The following is a 15547-nucleotide window of genomic DNA, read 5'->3' on the forward strand; positions in this document are numbered from 1 at the left end:
ATCGACACGCCCGAACCCGGCCCTTTTGTCTTAGCTTATTGGCTTATGCTCACTAACCATTCTCTGCTCTCTCTGTAGTGCCGCCCACCGCCGACCGTTTGCTGGCTCTTTGCCAGACCCGGGGAGCATGTCTTCACTCGTCCGGCGTGCCTCACGCCGGCTGCAGCGGGTCTTGTCTTTCCGATGACGCCCCGTGGTCCTGTGTTTCGGGAAAATGTATTCCTGACAGTCCGTCAATTCCCGGCAGACCAACTGGTCTCGGGACACACGTTAACCGTTCGGTATACTGAGGGCCGATCGTAGCCGTGAGCGTTAACGGTCTTTGTGGGATTGGAGGCCCCTCCATGTGGAACGTTCTCCGGAGATCCATGCGTTCTTCCTTCCCGACATATGGGCTTACACACCCGTGCTCTGGGGCCTCGCTTGGAAAGGCGTGACCGGTTTTCCAAAACCTTAAAGTCAGATTTCACGATACTGTTGGGCGTTCAAGTTCACATCTGTCTTGGGGAGGAGAGCATAAGCTCCATTGGGGGTGAGCTGGAGCTGTGTTCAGGTGCAGAAGCCTCCCCACTGAGCATGTTTCAAGGCAGCGGGGGTGTTCTGGCAGGATGGGACACGCTGCATGCTTTGTCTTCAAGACCAGACCATCCTTCAGCATGTCCCCAGGGGATTCTGAGCCTTGCCCCCCCCACCATCGTTTCCCCTTGTGCCACAGGCGATGCTGAGGTCAACATTAAAAACCCCAGCTCCCACATGAATAAACGTCAACTCACCGCCCGCAACTGTGTCCTGCTGCCTCAGCACTGGGGGTGGGGGGGGGGATGGGGGTCATGCCGTTTGGCCCCCAGGGGGAATTTGCTGCGTCATTCCGAATGGCAGTCGCGGTACGGTCAGGCCCTTCCCTGCGCTCACGGGGCAGGGCGGGGCTCAGGTGCATGCTCACTGTACCAGCCCCTCCCAGAAGCAAGGCCCCTCCCTGGCTGCCCCAGGTCACTCAGCTTCACCGGGCTGTACCGCCCCGCCCGACCTAACTGGGTCGGCGCCAGAAATGGGTCGCGGGGGTCACCATTAATGCAATTTCCATTATCTCCCCGTGACTCGCGCCTGGGATGGGGGGGGCTTGGAGGGAACAGGATGGGAGCAATTCGTTTTTATCTCCGTGTGTCTCGGTGAAGGAATAAATTAACCCGAATGAGCAGGGGGGGCCTTTATTCTTTAATCGTATCGTGTTACTGGGGACGTGGGGGGTTAAAGGGGCTCTTTTAACCTTCATATGGGTCATTGCCAAAGACAACAGGGCAAAGGGGGAATCGGGGTTGGGGGGGTCCTTTAGCTGTATGGGGGGGGGGGTCGCAGATGCTCAAGATAGAGATGCAGAGACTGGGAAGGTTTCTGTTTCCAGGGACGCAGGCTGGTGTGTGTGTGTGTGTGTGTGTGTGTGTGTGTGTGTGTGTGTGTGTGTGCATTTGTGTGTGTGTGTGTGTGTGTGTGTGTGTGTGTGTGTGTGTGTGTGTGTGTGTGTGTGTGTGTGTGAGTGTTTGGGGACCCTGGGCAGTTTATATTTCAGATTTATATCTGAATCAGATTAGTGGAGCCTTTTCATAGTGCAGCACCCTCTCAGATCTTTGTCCAGTGTGAACATCATCACTGGGGGGGGATTCAAAACCGATCACACAGGGCCGCTACGCAGATGAAACAGTCACACACCCCCAGGGGCTCTCATGTGACCCCAGGTGTGCTTTTACACACTCGTGCCGTCCCTGTGGATAAGTTATACTGCAGCGGTCGGAACGTCTGTCCCCACCCCCAAGTCTGATTAAGCTCCGCCCTCTGTGGTGTGTTGTGGGGGGGTGCTCGCTTATTCTTCCTGGGGAAGCCGTGAGCTCTGTGTCGCCATAGACAGATGCATGACCGTCACTTGACCCCCACCCTGGGACACGGGCCAGCTTTGTAAGCTTCTGGCAGATGAGGGGGTGTGGATCTGGGGGTGTCGAAGCCTGTGCTCCGACCTGCGCCCCCACCCCCACATGTAGCCCCCATACTGCCGGCCCCCTGGCAGGGGACGTGGGGCACGGGACAGGCCTGAACAGCTGTAGGTCAATGTGGCGGAGTGAGCTTGGGTGGCATCGTGTGGGCGACGTCCTCAGGGAGGAGCCGCGTCCCGCGTTTGCTGCCAGGTTCCTGCCACCGGGCCACATCCTGAGCAAAGGTTCTGGTTTGCTCACTGGCACCCCCTGCTGGTATGTGACGGTTAGCTAACATCTGCCCGCAGCCTGGATTCTGCTTACTGTTGCTGGAAGACCATCTTTTGCTTTTAAACAGGACTGTAACTTGGGGGAGGGGGGTTATTGGTTGTGGGTGGCAGGGAAAAAGGCTTGGGGTTACCAGGGGCATTCTAGGTATTTGAGATTTGGGGCATTAGAGGGGCCAGAATTCATAGAGAGGGGCCAACCATATTATTAGCCAATGATACGTATTGAATCGGTGACTGACAGGGGAGTAGACCAATCAAATCAGCTGTGGACCTATCCCTGTATATGCCACTGTCGAGGGTATGTGTTGTGGTCAAGGCTGAAGAGCTTTAACAGTCTTTCCTGTCTCTGCCTTACAGATCCGGGTGGACGGGCCCCCACACGGCGGGGTCCAGTACGAGACGGTGCTGGTCATGCAGGATGGGAGCGCCATCCTCCGCGACATGGCCTTCTCACTGGACGGCAGCTTCCTCTACGTCATGTCTGAGAGACAGGTGAGCAGAGGAAGGGGCGGGAACAAGCAGCTGGCGGACTTTCTAAGTGGGTGGGCATCTGCGCTCGCAATTAGGAGTCTGTACGAAGTGGGCGGGGTGGGGATGACAGTGTGTCGCAACGCAGAAGAGAGAAATGAGGCCAGTTGGGGTGGGGGGGGGGGGGTTCTGCTGCTTCTGTGGAGGGGGGGGGACAGCTGGAGATAGAGAGCGGAGATGGACCTCAAGGTCACGACGCCGTCCTTATAATGAGGTGACTGAGTGACTCAGCCAGGGGGAAGGCAGATGAGGCTCAAAGGGCGGCCGCCACGTCCCACCAAGTGACGAATGACTCCTCCCCCCTCGTTTACCCCCCCTCCCCCTATAAGGCCCCGGGCTAGCTGGTCACAGGGGTGGGTGCCAAGGCTGCATGGGGTTCGAGTTTGGGATGGAGACCACACGATGAGGGTTCTCTCTCATCATGCCCCCCCCTACAACCACCCCCGACACACAGATACACACACTGGCGTGCAGATATCTGTTTTTCGGAACGGACACCCCCACCACCGCCTGTGTTTCTCCACTCTGACGTGTCCATTTTGGACCGCTTGGACATACCGGCCCGCAGTGAGATTCCTGCCGCCTGAGTTCTCTATCTCTGGGTACCTGCTGCCACAGCCCCTAATGGTCATGGAGGTCACTGTCGACAGGACGCCCGTGTTTGACGCCACTGGGTGCTCCCTGCCACAGGATCTGCCTTCATCTTTGGCGCAATGGGAGGGGGCACAGGTGGGGGGAGTTGACACCCAATACATGTGGGGTATGGGATATGAGGAGGAGGAAATCAGAAAGCACAGTTCTGTATCACTGTCTGTGCTGTATCTGGAAGGTCGTTGGTTCCAATCCCATCATCGGCTGAGTGATGTTACTGTCGGGCACCTGAGAGGGGGCCTTACCCCAGTTCCTCCAGGGACTGACTGACCCTGCTTTACGTTGCTTTGGAAAAATGCATGGGCCAAATATATGTGACGTAAAATTAATATGATTACTAGTGTATGAGGAACAGCATTGTGCCTCTCAGAGCCAGGGCATGGGAGTTGCGAAGGCCGCCACTCGAACATGGAGCTTCTGAGTGGAGAAAAGCGACTGAAACTCCCCTCCAACCCTTTGACAGGAGTGACGTTTTGTGGTTTGTCCCTCACCTGGGGAGGAGAAGGGGCTAATTCTCCTAAAAGAGCCCAGATCCCTAATCTCCCCCCAGGGCTGGGGGGGGGGGAGTGTGGGAAGGGCTGGGGGATTTTTCCGGACATGAACAAAGGGAGGGATGATGGTGAATTAGGAGCAGGGCGCGGACAGATCTGGGCCCGACTCCGGCTTCCCGCCCGGAATAACAATGCGGCACTGTGTCTGGCGGGGCGGGAGAGCAGCCAGGTTGGCGTGAGAGGCAGCCGCGATGGCGGATTCACCGATCTCCCAGAGCTCTGAGGTACTTAGGTATGGCGGGACTGGGTGGGGGGGGGGCAGGAATGCGCTCGTGCCTCACACTCATAAACGGATTCACTTCGCTCGGCTGTCAATCCTGCCAGCCGCTCCACATGCCACCCCACCCCCACCCTGTAAACTCAAACGTCCAGCATGCCTTGTTTCTGTGATTTAACTGCGATGACGGCCATGGCGCTTAATGGCCTGGAAAGATTCATTTAGTCGACGCTCAGTTCAGGGACCAATGAAGGAGGAGAATGGACACCCCTCACCTTTTCTCGAGGGTCAGTGCCCCTCCGTTAACTGGAGGGTCACCAGCATTTGGGCTTCTCCTGTTCTCCTGACCCAGTGCCGGCAGAACAATTCGTTCAGATGAGCAAAATTGAATAGAAATTGATTTCACCAACCCTCCTGCATGAGTATACAGCTGTACTAGAAATTGTGCCATATGTTTTACACTAAGAAACTACTAGATTCACAGTGTGATGATGGATTATATTTTTCCCCACATGTAAAACATCTTAGGATAGTTATTTATATATTTCGATTATTCGAAAGAAAAGGCTAAAAACCTTGAAGAAATCAGAAAGTCTTTAGTTTGGCCTGTTGTTTCTCATTTAGCATGACATTCTTTACTTTTGGTTTTTTAAACATCTTTTTTTTTCTTTGTTTGATGCTTTGACTGGGCTGGGATCAAAGGCTTCTGCGACTGCAGCAGACAATAGGCCGCAGCTTTGCATGTTTGCGTTCGAGGGGTGGATGCACGTCTACGTGTACGCACGCAGGACATGCGATGCGAGCCAGAAAATGCGCATTTGCTGCGACCCTGCTGTACGCGTGCGCTGGAGTGGCTGGCAGGAGCAGAATTTGCGTGACAAGGAGTTTGTCGGGTAACAACAGCAAATGTATATTCAATACAAACCTTTAATAAGGCAGCTAGCATTTAATAGTCTGTAAGTTAGTGCCCCCTACTGTACCTTTACTGAGTTATAATTGTCTTATGTGCGTAACTAACATTTCAGGTCAAGTTGGTTACAGATGGAGGATTTTGCAAAGCAAGGTGTGTGACGACCTGATGGTTCCTGGGCTCCTTTTAGCACGGCTCTCTCCGGTGGAAGTTTTGGGGGAACAGCGTGAACGTCAGGAGGTGTCGTGGAATGCGCAGTGCGACTGAGATTTTATTTAAACCTCTCCGTTTACATGGCTGACGTTCCCAGTGCCACGGCTAGCCTGGATCTGTCACGACTTGGGGAATTTCATACCTTAGTATAAACTTCCAGATTGGGCCTCCGTAGAAGCTGACGGTCCCCATAAATATGGGCTATTTTCTGCACGTTTTCAGTTGAAAGGCACACATTTTCATGGTCAAAGCAGTCTTCCATACCAAAAATTGCTTGGGGTGCTCATAAAATGATTTGCAACCCAAAAGTTTGCCCTCCAATCCCACGCTTTCAGAGCGGGTGTTGAGTAATGCTAAGCTACGCTCACCTGCACCTGGAGCCTTCTAAACCCAGTGACCTGATTGGCTTTGTCGATGCTCGTCATCTTCCAGGTTGGATCCCTGAATCTGCCATAGATTAGCCTCTGCTATTCCTCGGTGATCTGCCGCGCTCCGGTGGGCCGGCAGGGAGCTGGAAATCAGCGGAGCGGGAGGATGTGATTAATGGGAACAAAGCTACATTAACATTCACTTAAGGGCGATTTCTCTCCCGGAGTGTGCGAGAGTCCCAGTCCATTTAAACACCCTCCGCCCCCATGAAGAAGACCCAGAAACAGGGCAAAGGGTCCCTACCCATTGTCTGAATGGCGTTCTTTAGGAAGGAGGAAAACAATGAGGTTCATAGATGGGAGGCGGAAGTCCGGGTAGAGTTTGGTCTGGAGTGACAGAAAGAGGTCGGCCTGAAAACGGCAGCAGAACTCTGGCGAGGCCGATGGGGTGGGGTGTTGGGGGACGGTCCCGCTTATGGATGGCCTTGCCGGAGGCAAGAGGGGGGACCCAAACACAGGCAGCTCCTGGCCTCCGCCTGCCCCGGAGTGATTCGCCACGATTCGCTTACAGCGCAGCTGTTGAGGCGCCGGTGTTAATACAACAAGAAGACTTTGACTCCTGACCCTGTCACTGCCATCCTGCACCAATCACTGTCAACGGCACCGACCCACACAAAGGGTCCGATTAGCTCTACTCGCCACGCTGCCAGAACAATTGGGCGGCCCGTGAGCCCTCATCGAGGTGACGGCGGCTGGCGGGGGGCCCTTTTTGGGAAGATGGCTGCTTGTGCAAATGCAGCTCCGAGAACCATATGTCTGTCTGTCACTGTAACTTTAAACGTCGTCTGGACGCGAGGCGGCGCCTGGCCGCGCCGCGGAGATGCTGCCGTTCCTTTTTTTTGTGCAGCTTGATCAGGTTTTCTTCTTCACATATGGCATCCGGACCCACTACACCGGAGATCATATATCTGCGGGCTCCTGCCTGTGTCTGTGTGAACTTCGCCTTCCCCCTCATTCAAGCCTCGTTTTACGAGTGGAAACGATCAGCCCCCTCAGGCGAGGAGGCACCGTTTTCTGGGTCCGCACACACTCCCAAAGGACAGCTCAGCTTCACCGGCTTTCAGAATCTCAACGTTCACTGAGCATATCTGGCCAGCCCAGCCCATCGGTATGAATGCGATGGATGCCCCTGTATTGCCTTTTTAACAGATTATAAATCATGGTTTATACATGACACTAGCACCTCTTGGGGGGTCGGTCCATCCCCATTGGGATGGCGGGAGGGATCAATCCTTGCAATATATCCTGTTTTACAGCCCAAGCATCCCCTTGACAGCTTCACTTGGTATTGACACCTGGACAAATAGGGATAAATGCCCCTGTCGATACGGATGGCCCCCGTTATTGATGAATCCATTTAGCTATTCACTCTGCACAGAACCGCCTTTGCTCCCCTTCTCTGCCCCGTGCAGAGAACCACCTGCTTGCCCTAGCCTTGCACCGGGGCGCTGATCGGAGGTTAGAACAGCCAGTAAGTCAGGCTGGCAAGGTCAGCCTTGGAGGTGGGGGTCAAGGATGGAAGGATGCCAGGGATGTTTGTTCTAGCTGTAGCCCGGTGCCAGGTTAGAAAAGGTATTACAAACAAAGGAGCAGGTTTAGCCAATAGGAAGCGCCAGGACTGGTCACATGACAGTTGGACTTTGGGTGAATGATGATGGCAGCCCTTTGTTGCCAGCGCTAGCGGGTTAGCAGAGAAGCTGAAGGCACGCGGCAGTAATCGACTTAATCCCGGATTAGCATTAATTGGGGTTTGTGCCCTGGAACGGTTCTTGATTCCAGGCCTCATTATTTGATTACACACATCCCGTCGTTCCTCATACGGGTGCAATCCCCGCCCACACGATGCCCCGCCCGCCGTCATTGGCTGGGCTCCGTGACATGCTGTGAGAGGTCCCGGCTCTCGTTAGCACACGAGCAGGGTGCTCCTCTGACCTTTAGCCAGAGCTCAGCTATGGATTTATCTCTGCACTCGGAGTCAAGCTGGTGTCTCCCCGCCGTTATTAATGAGGGTGAGATAGAGATGGTCCAGTATATGCCTCGTTTACCCTTGGGACAGAGCTCCCCACTCCACACAGGCCACCTGACGTCTGCTAACGAGGTTGCGGTTGGAAAATGCTTTTACTCAAGCACACAGCTCTCCCTGTCTTCGACTGTCATGGCTGGCCTTTCGACCCAGTACTGCCAGAGACGGTGCTGTCCAGGACGCTCATGGAAGATGTCTCGGTCTCTCCTCTGGTTGCTTGGACCCACCACCTCTACGATCTGATTGGTTATCTCTCTGAACCAATCATCTTTCATTTTGCCCAAAGAATTTGCCTGTCGAGCGGTCCTGGTCTGTGGCCGGTGTCATAAACATGCTATATGAGCTGACCTCATCCCATACTGGCGCGGCCTTCCACTACGCCCCCTCTGCCCCGTGCCCATTATCTGGTTCGTGAGTTAGAGGAACTGTGGGGAAGAAGGAGAAGAAAACGCGATGTAATTAAAATGTTCTGGGATGTCAGCGGTCGTCATAGTCACCGGCGCCTGACTGTATAATGTCGCAGCCTTTGTGCATGTCTGTCGCTACCCAAAGAATTCCCTGACACCCATCCCTGAGCTAATAGAGGGGCCTCACTCCTGTAATTGCAGGCTTTAATTGCAATAATTATTTACATGCCTAATTACACTAAAGGAGTCTGTCGGAGCAGCGGCTGCTAGCCGGAGGAGTCAAGGTTTTCGGGGTCTATCGAGAGGGGAGGCCTTGTTATAGCCGCGCACCTGATTGGTGGAGAGCACGCCAGAGGGGCGCACCAGACTCCAGGCTGACTTTACCCCGTGCCCTGGAGCTCTTCTCTGTACTGACAAAGGAATATTCCCGAACCCCCCCAAGGTCTTTGTCCTGGAGGTGCCACAGTAAAAAGAGGAGTGGAGATGGGTAAAGATGGCTAGCATCCCTGGCGAGGGGGGGTAACTGAGGGGTCCTATTGGGTAAGTCAATGATGCCCCCCCCCAGCCACCCATGTCTGTCTCACAAAGAGACCCCCGCCCAAGGGATGATGGATATACCATACGGGTGTGTTTTTAAATAACCCCACCCCCCAAAACATCCGTGCCTTCCGCAGACAGATTTCATCTAATATCGATCACATGATGGATGATCACATGGTAAACATGACAGTGGTTAAAAAAAATAAATAAATAACATCACAAACGCTGACGGCGGTGGGCTACCCTGCCCGGTCACGTGACAACGCGGGGCCCATTTGCCGCCAGGGAGCGCGGGGCAGATGGCAGCCCAGCCTGCGATGTAAATCAGCCTGCTGCCATCGCGGCTTGTGTCGAGCGCGTGTGCGCTCCTGTCGGGGCCGCAACGGGGCGCAATGTAAAAAGGCTGCCTTGGGTGGGGGCAGATTGATTGATGCCACTCGTGAGATGGGTTTTGAAGAGGGAGTGAGCGAGACAGGAAGACACACACACATTGGGGCACGCAGATATATGAGCTCAGGGAAACCATGAACGGATGCAAAAAGAAAGGAACAATAGACGGCCCAGTGAAATAGAGTGACTGGTACCCAGATCCTCCATGGATCAGCTGCCCGTGCTGGATTCACACTCAGAAGCCCCTGATCCCAGACTCGCGTCCTTCCTCAAACGGAGCATAGAGGGCAACAAAACAGACTATTTAGCATGAGGCGGGGAAAGCGTGCTTCACCTTAATGCTGTGGCTTGGATGTAAAGGCAGGGGTGGCGTGCTTCACCTTAATGCTGTGGCTTGGATGTAAAGGCAGGGGTGGCGCGCTTCACCTTAATGTTGTGGCTTGGATGTAAAGGCAGGGGTGGCGCGCTTCACCTTAATGCTGTGGCTTGGATGTAAAGTTTGGAAGGTGTGCTTCACCTTAATGTTGTGGTTTGGATGTAAAGGCGTGGAAGGCATGCTTCACCTTAATGCTGTGGTTTGGATGTAAAGGCGTGGAAGGCATGCTTCACCTTAATGCTGTGGTTTGGATGTAAAGGCGTGGAAGGCATGCTTCACCTTAATGTTGTGGTTTGGATGTAAAGGCGTGGAAGGCATGCTTCACCTTAATGTTGTGGTTTCGATGTAAAGGCGTGGAAGGCATGCTTCACCTTAATGCTGTGGCTTGAATGTAAAGCAGGGAAGGTGTGCTTCGCCTTAATGCTGTGGCTTGAAGGTAAAGTCGCAGAGCCCACATATTGCCCCATCAAATCCGGTCATCTCCTTTGACCTCTGCTTTGCAGACCCCTCCATCAGCGTGGCAGGGTGTGACCGAACCCGAAGCTACACCCTGAGCCTGAGGGTGGGGGGTGCTCAAACAAAGAGCTGAGCTACACGCCAGAGGGGTTAAAATCCAAATCCACCCTCATCTGGCTGGCGTGCCCAAATTAAGCGCTAAGCCACCTTCGGTACTCCCCCCATCGCGGGTCTCCCAGACGAGACGAGCAAGTGCACAAGAGCCAGATCATTTGCATTATTAACTTGCCACACGCTGACCTGCCAATCACAGCCTGGTGCTGTGGTGCAGACCCCGCCCCTCTGCCTCCCGGCTACAATGTCTCCGTGATTGACAGGTATAGACGCTCCTCTCCCTATGTGCTGTGTGCCCGCTGTTTGCCCTCCGCGCCGCGTCCCACTGTGGAATGACAGCTGGTCAGGGGCGGTCCGAATGGATCTGCCTCTACGTTGTCTTTAATTATAGTCATTTTTACTGTTCAGCTCTTTTCTCTGTGTCAGACACGTCACTGTCACGGCAGCAGAATGTGGTGTGTCCCTGTCACACCGGGGAGGCGTCCTGCATGTTTTTCTCTGTTCCTAAAGCAAACACATTTATCTTCTCTTTCCTCCGTCTCCACAATGATGAACGGTTTGCCCTCCTAAACGCATCATTCGGTCACATGACTTTCCCCCCCCCCCCCCCCCACACCCCATGGGTTGCTAATGACCACCGGCGGAGAAGAGGAGGCCGGCCACTGATCCGCTGGAAAGCCGAATCCAGCACGGTTGAGCGGCTGGCGGTCTCCATTAGCGACCACCTTCAGATATATTTTTTAAGGTGGTCCGAGGGTAATAGGGCAGGATGCTCAATAATACATTTGCGTGTTACCATAATACTACCCAAGCCTGTAACCAAGGAACCAGTCAGAAGCAGAAGCTGGCCCAAAACCAGCAAACAAAAGGCAGAAGCCTTCAGAGAGGTCTTTGACCTTGTGTCCTGTGACTGCTTATGTCCAAAGATTCTCTCAGTCAACGATAGCTGCTTACACAAGAATGCTCTGCGTTGTGATATTTAGACTCTTTTCTGGTCGGTTCAGTAAATTTTATAAAAGTGAAATAATGGACACAATGAGACAAGTGGAGTAGTTTGTCTCTGCTTGAGTGGACCGATATCTGCTGGGAGCCAAAGTCACCAGAGCGAGATGACTGGTGTCTCGTGTTTTGTGGTGAAGCTCTTATTAATATACCCCTCATACCTCCATAGCTGGCTGTGCTATATAATCTGCGAATCAAAGTCCTCTGCCTTGCAGGCTTTTATTGCAATAATTATTTACATGCCTAATTACACTAATTACCATCCATCCATCCTTTTCCCACATTGCTTATCCAGAATTGTAATCCAGTAATCCACGTCAAAATGTGGTATTTTCTAATGGACAAAAGTAATTAATCTAGTCCTGTTCAGCCTTGTTCAGTCCAGTACAGCCCTATTTGGCCCTGTTCAATTCTGTTTGGCCTTATGCTGCCATGTTCAGTCTTATTCAGCCCTGCTCCACTCTGTTCAGCCTCAGTCAACACTGCTCAATCCTGTTTAACCTTATTCAGCTGTTTTCAGGCTTATTCAGTTCTTTTGAGCCTTGTTCAGCCTTATTCGGTCCTGTTTAGCCTTGTTCAGCAGCGTTTTGTTGTATTTAGCCCTGTTCAGCCTCTTTCAACTTTTCAACTTTGATCAGGCCTGTTCTGCCGCTTTCAGCCCTGTTCAGCCTCCTTAGCTCTGTTCAATCCTGTTTGGCCTTGTTAAGCCCTGTTCAGTCCTGATCAGTCTCGTTCAACCCTGCCTGTTCAGGCCTGTTTGGCCTTATTCAGCCTCACTCCCCCTTGCCACAATAGTGTAAAAAATGCATTAGCATCCTGTCACACCAAGGTGATGTTACAGCCAGTGTCTGTGACACTAGCAGAGGGAAGCGGACCCCAGACCTGCTGAGTGTCCCACAGCCAGAGTATCGCCACAGGCAACAGAAGGCGTAGCCTGCATGGGCTCGACCTCAGCTCCGGGCCCAGGACTCTTTGGAGTGACACGCCCCACTGTCCCCTACGGAGGGGTGCAGATGTGAGTCTCTGTGAGCCCAGATGGCACTGTTCAGCTCCCGGCAGGACCCACACTGGGCACGGAGTGTGTGTGTCATCTTCCTGTCCCATGCCTGTCCCCCTTTCTGTCTCTCCCCTGTTCTGCTACTGTCCCATGCTTGTCTCGTTCATGTCCCACGTGTCCCTCTCCTGTCACACGCTTGTCACGCCTGCCTCCTGACTGACCCATGCCTGTCCTGTTTCTTCCATGCCCTCCCCACACCTGTGAAATTCCTGCCCCTGTCTCGCTCCTGCCCTGCAGTCCCCTCTGTCACTAAACCTCACAAAACACCCACAGAACAACCCTTGACCCAGAAGCACAAGCCAAGTGACACCAGGAACCATAGTGGGGCAGGACTCCCTTCCGATGTGTTGTAGTCAGTGGCACCAGGGACTCTGGGGAGCACGACAGCCCTTTTGGTCCCTCCACCCCCCCACTGGAGACCCCAAGAGGTCCTGTAGGAGGCATCCAATGAACAGCAAGGTGGCGGGGGGGGCTGCTTTCACAGAGACACATGGTGCCTTGCGTGCAGTCCCACACTGGTGTTTGCAGTATTTGTAAACACACAAAGCCCGAGTGTTTCACAGCAGCTTTTTGTGTGTGAGGGCATGTCCAGAATGTCTGAGGCGGTAGCTCCTGGATGGGGGGGACTGGGGCAGGCAGTATGGAGCCACATGTGTGTGCGTGTGTGTGTGTGTGTGTGTGGGGGGGTGTGTGTGTGTGTGTGTGTGTGCGTGCATGGGCCATCAGCACAGTGGTCCTCACACTCCCCCCATAGCCCCCCTCCTCGAACCTGCTGCCAGAAAAAGGCAGGATTCCAGCCATCCATAATTAATACACTACTATCTCTGCCTCCATGCCGCGGCACTCGTACCGCCCTCCCCCCCATACACAAACACAATGCCCCCTTTACCCCTCGGCCTCAGCTCTGCACCCGCTTCTCTGTCTGATTTGCTTGAGGGGGCTGGTTGTCCAGCAGTTGTCTGCCTTTGAGCGTCTGGGGGGACTTTGCCGGCGGATGGCTGGCTGGCCCCCCCACCCTGGGTACCCACTGGCCCCCCTCGTTATTTATTTGGCTGTTAGCTCTCGCACACACACACACACACACACACACACACACACACACACACAGACCTGTACTCAAATCTTTTTGGGGACTGTCCATTCATTTCCCTAATCCCTCAATGACAAACATAACCCCTGCACAGCCCTGCCTTTAACCACAAATATCCAAACAAAATGCAAGACTTTTGGAATTTTTTGTTTTTTGAGTGCAGATTTTTCAAAAATTTCCCCTTGTGAGGACCAAAAAAACATCAAAACAACAGGTTTGGTCCCCACAATGTAATATGTTCTTGGGCAGCGCACACACATACATTATCACATGGATGTGTGTACACTTGCAGGCACGAGCCCCACCCCCCCCCCCCCCACTCCTCCTGAAGTCCTGGCTGCCGCTCCAGGCTTTTGGGGTTTAACCGCGGACGGCTATCCAAGCTCCAGTCCTCGAGCCCCTTGGACCTATGCTTTGACAGAAGCCCCGCCCACATTTTGGAGTCAGGCCGCTTGGTTAGTTGGTTCTGATCCCTGCGATGCCAGAGCCTCCGGGTGTCGCAATCGCCTCGAACCCGACTCCATAGCAGCTCCCTCAGCCCTGGGCCTCATCCGGCGAGCGAGTTAGGTACCGATACGTGAGCCTCTTTATCGCTGACGTTCCCTCTGAGGTGAGCCGGGCTCTCCCGCGACATTCCCGAATTCACGACGGCTTCCCCGCAGGAGTCGTTTCTTGGACTCGCAGGCCGCAGTTTCACAGGCGTCCCACAAAGTGCTCTGCGCATCCTAATGGAGAGATAATGTGCGCTTCCTCTCTAAAATCAATCCCGTAATGACACGCCCCGTGGTGCCACCTTAAGAAGATCCTTAAAGACCCCGGGGGCTCCGCTAATCTGGGTTAGCGGCAGAAATGTGAAATGAATGACGGGACGCGGCAGCAACCGTTATCGATTCTTCTTAATATAGCTCCGATTTCGCCAGAAACCCGGCTACTCTCCTCAGCCAGTAGCTGAATGGTGACTATTGTAATATTTTTAAAGGAGCGTATGAGGGGCTATAATTCGTACAGAGGGGCGAACCTTATCATTAGCCAATGAAATGCTTTGAATCGATGAGTGACAGGGGAGTGAGCACTGTGGGGGCCATTCAGCTTTCAGCAGGGAGCAGTGCCCATGTGACCCCGCCTCTACTGTATATAAACCCCTAGCTCTCCAGGACGCCGGGACGGGCAAGAGACAGAGGGGCTGGGTGGGGCAGGAGAGGCCCAGGAATGGGTGAGTCCCAGTGCCCCGAGTCAGGCGGAGGCCAGAGAGGGAGACAGGATGGGGGGTAAATCTGAGTGGCTGGTCAGGGTCGTTTGCGTTTTCTGATGTTTTAGAGGGACTGTCAAACAGGGGACTCCTTGGTGGAGATTAAAATGCCTGTGGTGATGGGGGGGGGGGTGTAGCGTCACCCTGCTGGTGTTCCACGTAGGGCAGCACAGGCGGAACGGGGCCGGCTGCCGCGTGTTGGATGAGCTTCACGCCGGCAACGAGCCCGGCTCTGTTGCTCTCATTAAAAATGGATGGCTTGGGGTGTGTGGGGGGGAGTTTGGGCCCAGCAGTGCCAGATGTTTACATCCTGCGGGGTGGGGGGGGGGCAGGCTGGGCAGTTGCTTTGGAAACAAGGGGGGGATCATATCCTACAGGCAAGTTTTTTCATTTTTTTATTACATGCAGAGAAATGCAGTCCTGAGTGGCGGACCCCCCCCCCCCCATTCAGCACACCAATCCTGGGGAACCCCCCCCTCCATTCATCACCGCACCACATAAAGACACAGGCCTCTGCTTCGCTTGGGCATGTTTACTCTGCCCCCCACCCCACTGTCTCATCAGCAATACAAACATACAGTCCTGTTGCACACCACACTTTAATTACCCACTCGACCCCCCCAGGCCTGTTTCCCTTTGAGTTTCACTCTGTGTTTGTTGTCGTGTGTCTGTATTGGATGCCGTGCGATGGCCATGACGGGGCGTGAGAGACATTCCTGTGTGCAGCCTCTCCCCCCCCCGGTAACCCCCTATCCCATAAACTCCCCCCGCAGTACTGACCCCGGTCCCCCCGGTCAGGGGGGTACAGTCTCTCGCAGCCGTTTGTGTCCTGAATGGCGTGTGTAACAGCCCCCGGCAACTGCAGGGCACAAAGACCCCCCCGGGGGGGCATCAGCTGCCCCTCACCTCACCATTCGGCACAGCTGAGAGGAGTCACATGTTCTACCTGAACTCTGACCTCTGACCCCCCTGCTCTCCTCCTCCATTCATGTCTCTTCAGGTTTCGCTCCACCTCCCTTTTCCTTTTTTTGCCCCCCTCACCACCACCTCCATGTGACAACTGTGCCCGCAAATCTCCACGTCCGTCACAA

At 54.1% G+C, this 15547-nt stretch overlaps 1 protein-coding gene across 1 annotated transcript in view; it reads left to right on the forward strand.

The window, feature by feature from the left end:
* The window catches only part of LOC125744847 (plexin-A2-like), a 96620-nt gene that overhangs the window by 20111 nt on the left and 60962 nt on the right, over positions 1 to 15547 (forward strand). Inside the window, exons 2-3 of the mRNA XM_049017125.1 lie at positions 2060 to 2177; positions 2578 to 2746. Of these exons, the coding sequence (XP_048873082.1) occupies positions 2060 to 2177; positions 2578 to 2746 (287 nt within the window). The remainder of the gene's footprint in view (positions 1 to 2059; positions 2178 to 2577; positions 2747 to 15547) is intronic.

The sequence above is a fragment of the Brienomyrus brachyistius genome, chromosome 6, assembly GCF_023856365.1.
Source record: "Brienomyrus brachyistius isolate T26 chromosome 6, BBRACH_0.4, whole genome shotgun sequence".
NCBI classification, from domain to species: Eukaryota; Metazoa; Chordata; class Actinopteri; order Osteoglossiformes; family Mormyridae; genus Brienomyrus; species Brienomyrus brachyistius.